This window comes from Boleophthalmus pectinirostris, unplaced genomic scaffold (assembly GCF_026225935.1).
Source record: "Boleophthalmus pectinirostris isolate CB_2022bp ecotype Guang Dong unplaced genomic scaffold, ASM2622593v1 HiC_scaffold_1, whole genome shotgun sequence".
NCBI lineage: Eukaryota > Metazoa > Chordata > Actinopteri > Gobiiformes > Gobiidae > Boleophthalmus > Boleophthalmus pectinirostris.
In genome coordinates, this window is record NW_026570970.1 from 17,290,888 (window position 1) to 17,301,301 (window position 10,414).

The following is a 10,414-nucleotide window of genomic DNA, read 5'->3' on the forward strand; positions in this document are numbered from 1 at the left end:
GCTTCTTGTTCGCCTAAAATGTCATATGCTTCAATTCCATTATATTTTCGAACAATAGCTCAGAGTGAAAAGGTGATTTTAAAAAGAGCCAGCCATTTTGCCTCAAATGCGCTTGTATAGAACCTTATATTAAATAAGAAAATGCCCTTAGAGTAGGAGAAGGACAAACAGCTGTAACGTCAGATCTTCCCTGAGACCTATAAAATGATCTCACTTGGTGATAACAGACAATACTCTACAACAGCATGCTTTTGTACTGGGTGATGCATCAAGGGAAGTAATTACAGTCACTACTGACAGATCGATGAGTAATGCTGACAATAATACCTGGCTCCTATAAAAGACACATTTTCCTCTGCAGGCTTCCAACATTTATGGCAGAGCTGTCTTTGTGTTAAACATCTTGCCTGTTTTGTAGTTATTACACAGAGCTATTTCATGCTGCGTTTGGCGGTGTTCTTCTGAAGGTAAACTGGTATTCAGTGTATCACAATATATCAGGCTTATTTATGTTTGCTTTTTTAATGTTAATCCTTTACCTCACCGGCGGCGCGTGTTATAAATCTCAGCGTGCTAATTATTTCCACTCTTTTTTCTTTTCAGTTCCAAATCCTTTCTGTGCCTGGAGAGGAAAATCAACAACAATGTGGACTGTGCTGCTTGCTCTTTGTTTGGGAAATATTCTGGTCACAGGAGAAGGCAGTGATCAGCATTCACAACCACTCTCTGTAATTGAACTCGCTGGAACCACCACGTCCCCTGGTCTTTTAATACAAGAAAAACAGAAATCCAACAGCTCAATCCATCCACCTCGAGTAGCAGGACCAAAAGCACCGCTGCCTCCCATGTGCTCAGAGCCAGCTCGAATCAGAGACGCCTTCAAATATGTCAATACTGCCGTCTCCCTCCTCGTGTTTGTGGTTGGAATCCTGGGGAATGCAGCCTTATTAAAAATCATATCTGCAAACAAGTCTATGAGAAGTGGGCCCAACATTCTTATCGCCAGCCTGGCTTTAGGAGATCTCCTCCACATTGTGATTGACATCCCAATCAACACTTACAGGGTGAGCTGTTCAAAGCAAAACCCAAACTCTTTTGCTGTTTCTCTTTTCAATTTAAAAGTTAACCTTGAACTGATTGCCGTGCTTGTTTTGGTAACAGCTGATAGCAGAGGACTGGCCCTTTGGATTGGTGCTGTGCAAACTTGTCCCCTTTGTGCAGAAAACCTCAGTAGGCATCACAGTGTTGAGTCTGTGCGCGCTAAGTGTTGACAGGTAAGGAGATAAGCTGTACTCAACAAGAGAATAGTGCCCAATCTCCCCACACTATCTACATCTGTGCGGATAGATTTGTTTAGCATTAGCCCTTGAAATGTTCTTTGGCCAAACTATGTATCACTTTTACAGACAAAAGTCCCCTAGGCCAAAACAGTTTTTTGTATTGATTTTGCAGATACCGTGCCGTAGTATCCTGGAATCGAATCAAAGGCCTCGGGGTCTCAGCATGGACAGCGGTCGAAATAGCCCTGATATGGGTTGTTTCCCTCATACTGGCTGTGCCTGAAGTGGTGGGGTTTGATATGATAACCATGGACTATAAAGGCACACATCTGAGAATATGCCTCCTGCACCCCATGCAAAACTCGAAGTTCATGCAGGTAATGTGATTGTTCCCACCGGATACAAACATTTCTTTTGTATTGAGATAGTGGACAGCGAGTATACTGTGTGAGGACAAAACACTGATTTAGACTTTAGAATTATGTTCGTGTAACCAAATGTTATGTTAAAGTTATTATAGTTATTTTAAGTTATTGAAGGTAAAACATTCTTAAAAAATTTTAATAATAGTGAAAGCAGTAGCATTTTTCTATTTTTTCTGCAGTAATTAATGTAGTTGTAGTTCTTTTAAAGGTGCACTATGTAACCTTCTGGTGGGGGTTCGTCACCTGCTTGTTTCTATGGATATGTCATTGCTCTGCCTGGAATATTCCACAGTATGACTTTAAACAGCTCTACCTTACATGAATTATGTTACCACTTTACATATCTGACTTTAAAGTGGTCTGATTTGGTCTCCGTGATGATACAAAGTTAAAATCATACTGAAAAACATTTCAGACAAAGCATTAACACTGCCATAGGGAAAAGCATTTGACAGACCCTCCACCAGAAACGTTACACAATGCACCTTTAAACATAAATGTAAAACTCATCAGAAAAACTGCAGTGACATGCCTTCAGCTTTGTATGACTGATATGTATTGTTGAACACAGAAAGAGCAAACCCAGAGTCTTGTCTTGTCAGGCTGCACATATAGGTTGACTGAGTTACCTGTCTTGCCCTATCCACAGTTGTATAAATCAGGGAAGGACTGGTGGCTCTTTGGCTTCTACTTCTGTATGCCTCTGCTCTGGACCGCTGTATTCTACACTCTCATGACGACGAAAATGCTGAGGAAGAACTCTGAGGCTCTAAGCGACCACACCAAGCAGGTCATTTGTCACTTGTGTTATTTCCAAGTACCCAGTTCTCACATAAATCATCTTTATAGCTTTACTATCACTCTTAACTGGACTGATCATATCTTTGCCATTGCAGAGAAGAGAAGTTGCAAGGACTGTTTTCTGTTTGGTGATTGTCTTTGCGCTCTGCTGGCTTCCTTTGTACCTCAGCAGAATCTTGAAAAAAACAATTTACGATCACAAAGATCCCAATAGGTGTCAGCTTCTGAGGTGCAAAATGAAGAGAAATTTTAAGAGAAATTTTAATTATTTCATCCTCAAATTGTTTTTCTAAGTATTTTTTCATTGCAGTGTTTTTCTGGTACTGGATTATTTTGGCATCAATATGGCATCACTCAACTCCTGCATCAACCCCATTGCTTTGTACATTGTCAGCAAAAGATTTAAAAGATGTTTCAAGGTAAGACTAATTTTGTGTTACTGCCAGGGGTGGGAGGAATACTTTGAAAATGTATTTAGTTACAGAATACTGAATACCTGTATTAAAATGTATTTTGTAACATATTCTGATCAGATTCAATCAGAACACTGTATTTTGAATATTTTCACACAGAGTTGCATTTAAATTAGTGTCAGTGCGCAACGTAAGGTTAAAAACAGCTTTATATTTGTTTTTTACGTTTGCTCTCAGTCAAATTTTATTTATAGAGGGCTTTTCATACAAAAAAAATGCAACACAAAGCTATAACCGTAGAAGGAAAAATTATACATTTCTATAAATTGTGTGATCAAGTACTGGTATGTGTTCCTTATACTTTAAAAAATGTATGAAAGAAATGAAAAAGAGTAACGTTATCAGTATACAGTTACTCAAAATTAGTGTTCAGAATATGTATTATTGGCACATGTATTCAGTTATTTCCCTGGTTATTGGCTTAAAGATGCACCACGTAACATTTTTGGTAGAGGCTCCGCTCACTTTTTGTCAGGCAGCTAAGGTCTATGGAGAGGTGACCCCACTCACAGTAAGAATGCATGTATTTCAAGATATTTTTGAGCTATAAAAACAACTTTAAATTAATGAGTATAAGATGGCATAGTGTGGAATAATCCAGACAAAGCAATAACATCATTACAGAGACAAGCAGGTGGTGGACCCCCCAGAAAGTAATACAGTGCACTTTTATATATGAAGATGTAATCGCTCAGTTATTAAGCACATAATACAGTCATTTGCAACTCTCTTTCATATAACTATATTTTCAGCTGAACATTTAAAATTTATTAGGCGAGACTTTTATGTGTAATAGCCGCAATACATTTTAGATTTTTGATGGGGCAATAAAAGCTACAAAGCAGTTATAAAAATCACTGAAGAAGAATTTTTCACTTTTTGTATTTGCAACATGTCCATAAATGACTCGGTTTGGACCTTTAGTAATGTCTTATTAATATTGGATGCATTGATTGCTTGTAGTTTTGCAGCATTACATCATTCTAGACTAGACATTACTCAATTGGAGCATAAGTAGTAGTTATAAAATGCTGATTGAACAGTGTTTAATCATATTACCTACTCTAGTTAATATTGTAGTTTTGTTACATCAAAATCTAAAACATTACAGCAATAATAATTACAATTGCTTCATGTGCTCTATCCTGTTGGTAGTAACAGTGATTTTAAAGGTCTTATATTACACAAAACTGACTCTTGTGAGCTTCTAGTTATGTTATAATGTTGTTATCATCATCCTCATCCAAAACATACTTGGAGTTGTGTAGAATAACCTTTTACTTTTAGTCTGTCTACATCTTCTAAGCTCAAAATGATCTGTTCCACCTTCTGATGTCATGTAGTGGTAATTTTCAAATTAACAGCTCATTTTACCTTTAGTTCAGTATCCAAATGATTTGAGTCAGGGAGGATGGATTTTAAAATCACAGTAGAGCACTTACACATCACTAGCCTGATTCAACAGCCCATTTCACTTCGTAGAAACTGTCTGACCTTGCAGCATTAGAATTCGTTCACTTGAAGATAGGCGGGTACTTTTTTTCATTTAACCAATCGCTGCTATTTGGTTATGACATACGTAATGCACCGCTAACGGGGCTAACTGGTATATAAAGCTTTTCCCAAATCCCATAGGAAGAAGAGTAATAATGTCTATCCCCTTAATAAAATTCACCAAACATTCTCTTTGTTCCGGATTTAAATCCTCGATCTCAGGAATCGTTGCCAACACAGAATGTATAGCTCTTTGCTGATTGGCTGGTACCTGAACTCGCACTTCCGGGTTTTTGCGAACCATCTTGTGTATTCCAATTCCTGACCTAGTTGCTGGAGAGAAATTAAATTGAGCGGAGGCACTAGGTGGCGCCAGCCTGGTTAACACTTTACCACATGACATCACAAGGTGGAAGTGTTTGCGTTTGAGAGGAAATACAAACCTAAATACACAGAGTTTGTGTGTTAAACTTGTGTGAATGAAACAGAACACAGCTCCAAGTATGTCTGTGACAAGGAAACATTATAACAGAGATCAGAAAATAGCCCAATATGGACCCTTTAATAAGATTTACAATGTTGTTACTGTTACTAGATTTTGGGTCTGGTTTATTTGCTACTCATTTATACATGACGTTTTGCCAGTGTCTGAACATCATCAGGGCACCATTTTGATTAGCCCCGTGTGTCATGGAGGACATATTGACTCATGTCTATAAAGTGGGCAGACAGAAGCAAACAATGTCTTTAGGGGATAAGTGAGAATGGTGTGGAAAAAACACGGCTGATGCTTGGCAAGCTACCAGACAGACTGTCAGTGAATCAGAGTGATGTCTTACAAGGTGCAAGAAAACATGGCTTCAAGGCAATTTTGAAAAAGGGAAATAATTCAAAAGCATTTTATTGTACTCTCAGATCAAAAAGTGCACATCCAAAATACACTTTGATTCGCACTAGCTGTCATCAGAAGGGAGCATAGTGCATTTAAATAAGTACTCCAAGGTTCGTCCTCCGCTTCGTTTTTTTTTTTTTTTTTTTTTTTTTTTTGTATGCATTCAACTTTTGGGTTAAGTACAGCATCCTTTGTACTTATGAAAAAACAAAATCTTAAAACAGACATAAAAAATGAGAACGCATAGATCAAACGGAATGATGGTAGGTAACTCTGAGTCTGTTCATGATCTCAGTCTTTCTCCATAAATCACAATGTCAAAGTGAACTGCGATTACTTCACTCTAGTTAATTTATACTGCCACTTCTCCACTCAACACTTGTTCTAATGTGGCCCCTTTTTTCTTGTGTCGTAAATATGTGTTGCACAAACCCCCTTTTGTGTGTGCGCGTCCCTCCAGGCATGCCTGTGCAGTTGGCGTCTACCTCTTCAAGCTGTTACGCGTGACGAAGTGCAGTCTGTTTTGAAGTCCAGAATGCATGATCAGGCCTCGGAGAATCCACATCAAAGCCTGGACTCCCACGACCACACCTCTACCTGAGAAAACACCTCAGAGCACCGCCACAGCACAGATGGAGCCCTGCCAGTACTGTACATTGTGTGTATATTTGTACGTGTATATAGTTTTGAGTGAACAGAGATGTTCAGAAGGACACTGTGAAATGTAAAAATAAACTGCACAATACTTTCAGCAACACCACCAATGATTCCCTGTCATAAACAACACAAACACCTTTCTGTAAATAGTCACAAATAAGAACACGCAGCTGACGTTATGTTTTTGTCATTTATGTTTGTGTCATTTTCTCAATGTAGAATTCTTGCTTTTGAATGTGTTCACCTTTGTTTTTGCTAATAAAGACATTTGAATCCTTAAAGGTGCATAGTCAAACTTTTTTATGAAGGGTCCATCAAATGCTTGTCTCTATGGAGATGTTATTGCTGTGTCTGGAATGTTTAACAGTATGGTATTGAACCTTTCTAACTTCATGGAGAGCAAATCAGATCAAGTTATAGTTCAGATCTGTGGAGAGGCGATCCTGGTTGCAGTCAGAATGCTTGTTTGTCAAGGTATTATTGAACTATAAAACCACCTGTAATTGAATAAATGTAAGGTAAAGCTGTTTAATGTCATAGAGTGGAACAATGACATATCCATAGAAACAAGCAGGTGACAGACCCCACCAAAAAGTTACATAGTGCACCTTTAATTTGACAAAAAAAATTTAAACTGTGTAGAGTGTTTTGTTGTCTATAAAGTTAATAGCTTAACAAAACATAAAAACTGCACCACTTAGAATTCCCACCTTCTTTTGACCCTATTCCATCTAATTTAAGATGTGTTAATAGCCTCAGATTGAAGCTAGCTTGTATCCTTTGTGTTGTCACAAAATCTTATTTGGGGGTGTGGCGGAGATGTGTTTTAATGTGTGCAAATTGTTTTCAAGTGTGCAGTGTTACAGACTACTTGAACTGCAGCGTGAGGGCATCCCAATTTTGTAGTCTGGAAAACGGAGCAAACTTAAGCAGAAATATTTCAACATTGTCTAAATTTTTCATATGCCTAAGGGAACATCCCAATATAGCAGGTCATTATGACAGCAATATTTAATCGTAATACCACATATACGTAATATCTTGCACAAGTTTGTGGCATCTCTGTGAAGTTTTTGGGGGGTTATATAAAGCCGAGGTGAATGTCGTCGTGCACGTCTTTTGTACTCCTGTCGTCGCCTGAACATCTGCTCCAGCATGAGCAACCTGGAGTCAGACCGTTCACACTATTCGCCCTCCGGGGCTGACTCACTCCGAACCATTACATCAGATTTTAGCTCGTACCTTTCCTGTGTCATGCATCAGCGTACTGCTCAAATCATTGTTTTGGCCATGATGTTAACCTGGCACCCATCAGCCCACATCTTGTCATGGCCGGGCTACTGAATAACTTTAATTTCCCCATAGACTGGACATGGATGGCCTGCATAAATCTGACCAATGGTGTGTCAGGATTATTGCTGAAAAGATTTGTTGAGTTATCAGGCTAATAATGTGTGTTTTTATCGCACACACAGCTCCAAGTGAGTTTATCGTCTTCCCTCGGCTGTTGAAACCTTGAGAATGGCATAAAACCCAGTAGCACAAGTAGATTGCGTCTCTGGTGCTGAATGACTGATTGATGGTGTCCTATTTTTAATGCATTGTTAAATGTGTAATGCACGGAGACACTTTATAAAAGACCTGAGAGGGGGGAAGAAGGAAAACGGAGATGACAGAATGAGGTCAGGAGGAGAGGCACAGAGGGGAGGGGGTAGAGATGAGCACCTGATAGGTCTCTCTGTCACAGGACAAGGCAAGCACAAATACAGCAGCTCCCACAGCTAATGCTGGATCAGTCGGCAAAACTGTCTCGACCCGTGCGCAGGAATGAACGCCTATTAAAAGTTTTCAAAGAATGGCAAGTGCACAAGTCACAACTATTTGTGAGGAATCAGGGAAATGCTCTAATAAGACCTTGTGATGTTAGGAGAACGAGACAGGCGATAAAAGGAAGAAGATATGGCTTTTCTATACTCTCTTGTAGTGTAGAGATTTTCACTTCTGAAGGTGTTATTAAACCTATTTCTTCTCTTTTATGTACTGTTAAACTTTATCACGTCCAAGTATTAGCTACATAAATTCTCCTGCGCTGTACAGTGCACTCTAATTGCTTTCAGTTTAAAAAAAAACATTAGTTTCTCTGATAAACCTTTCCACAATATGTAATTAGGTGAAGCACTGGGGTGTAGCGTGTGGCTTACCCAGAGAGGAAGTAGCCCCTGTTTGTTCTCTGTGAATTTAAAATATTTGATTGCATTAAAAAAAAAAATAACCAAAAAAGAATTTGTGTGTAATATAATTTCTTCATAAAACTTCACAAAAGGTCCAGAAAACACCAATTATAAGATAGTAAGAGACCCTTAATGACCAAGTATGTCTAACTTGTTTGTCTGTTTGATAGTTTGTTTGGAAGATAACAGAAAGTTCAATTGAAAACAGTGATAAGGGGTAATTGGCTCAGGCAAACAAACCACATTTTGAATCAACTGTTTTATAATAATGAATTACCCTTTATGTGTAAGCAGTAAATGTTATGTAAATGCGGATGTTCATAAAAACTTTTAGCAAAGGTTACCAGAGGAGAAAGAAACACATGCGTAGTTTGTTTGCTATATATTGTCTGGATTCTATAAGATCAATATCTGTATCTGTGTCTGTATATAGCTCTTTATAGCTCTACCTTCAGTGCACTCAGAGGAACCGCTCATGTACACACACTCATACAGCTGTGTACGCAGACACTGGAGGATGAGGCAGGGTAAATGTCTAGCCCAAAGACACAAGTGACACTATTCATCTGTGGGAGCTGGAATCGCACCACCAACCTCTGACTGCTGTTGGGACTGAGCTCCTGTCAGTTGTGTAATGCCAGTGCTGCCTTTTAAAACACACACCTGTATTTCAAATAGCCATTCCTTTGTTATTTAATCAAATCTGGAGTAGGGGTTGTTCAAGCACTTACAGTTACTTTAATGTTGAGCTATTTTGGCTGGACATTCTCGTGAATTGTTCCAAAATGTCCTAATCAGAATCTCATCTAACATCTTTCCCCAGTTGGGCTGCTGTAAATTCATTGGTCAAATGAACAAATGTTGTAGAGATGCCAGCTGACTTGAGGTACATCCAAATGTGCACCGGCCGCTGCCAGGAGAGAGTTTCATTGTCAGCGTGGAATGCAATTTCAGTTATTAACACCCTCCCTGTTTATACAGACTTGTCGTGTACTTTTTACAAGAATAGCTCTTAAGCTGATTTCATGTTTTCATCATACACACATTCTAAATAGCAAGAAAATCCCCTGTGCCCATGCATGTACATACTTAATTGACTAATTAGTATATGTAAATTTTTTCACATGGTTTGGCATATTAAAGGGATTGGCTAAAATTGACATGAAATCCTTGCATTTCAAACAGTGCTCTGAATGAAAGCTTTCTTGCGCTGTGATATGGGGCCTATTATGCAGTCTCCTATTTGTTGCTTCACTGGCTCTTGGCGAGAAATATAAGTACATAAGGAAAAAATGGTTATACATTTTACATAAAGCTGGTGGGTGGCTGTGTAAGCATCTAATTGATTATCTCCGAGAAGAAACATTTGATTAAGGCTGTCGCTAAAGACATTTCTGTTTGCTCATCTTATTTTAAAGTTGTAAAGTAAAGACAAACAGAGCATCCAACTGCAAATGTGTTTGTTTGTGATTAGCTTTGCTACCGAGTATGAGTGGAGGGAAGTAAGTTGTGTGTACCCCAACTCACACACACTCACACACACATACACACAGTGCTTTTTAAAGATACCCTCTCCTGCACCTCTCTGTTCTCACATAAGAGGAAGTGGGTCTCAGAGGCTTTGGCTGTTGGATTCAACCTCAGTGGGCTGGATAAGAGAGTTCAAACTGCTCATTTACCTTGATGGCAATTTGGGATGCGTTTTGAACCGGCGGAACTTGGGAATAAAAATGTGTTGAGGAGTCACTCTTGTGGGATTTGGACTTTATAAACTGTGGAAATTGCTGTGACCTACATTCATTTATACGAATTTCAACACTTGAAGCATTTGTACAATTTAATGCTATGTACTTTGATGAAATACTCACTTGATTAGGGTGAACGTTGTATAGAAAAGAACACAGTCGCTTATTATTCCTTTCTTTATTCACACAGAAAACTGTGAAACCTTGGTGAAAAATGTTACTTGCAAATACTATATATATTTTACTCAAGGACACATTTGTTTTTCCTTCAGTTAAATGAATCTTCAGCTTGTCAGAATTGATTTGAACATGGGGGCATGCTTATTTACAAGGTCCTTTGAGTCCCAATTTGAGTAGAGTCAGCGCTGTGGTATTTCATTTGACCGTGGAATAAAAGTAATTGAAAAGTGAATGAA

The 10,414-nt window shown here is 38.6% G+C and overlaps 1 protein-coding gene across 1 annotated transcript; it reads left to right on the forward strand.

Moving 5' to 3' along the window:
* Positions 1 to 225: 225 nt before the first annotated feature.
* Positions 226 to 6,097, forward strand: ednrbb (endothelin receptor type Bb). Its single transcript, XM_055150297.1, has 8 exons — positions 226 to 467; positions 604 to 1,064; positions 1,162 to 1,274; positions 1,453 to 1,657; positions 2,355 to 2,495; positions 2,602 to 2,735; positions 2,817 to 2,925; positions 5,826 to 6,097. Exons 2-8 carry the CDS (start codon positions 645 to 647, stop codon positions 5,964 to 5,966), a joined length of 1,263 nt encoding a protein of 420 aa, XP_055006272.1. The 5' UTR covers positions 226 to 467; positions 604 to 644; the 3' UTR covers positions 5,967 to 6,097.
* The last annotated feature ends 4,317 nt before the right edge of the window (positions 6,098 to 10,414 follow it).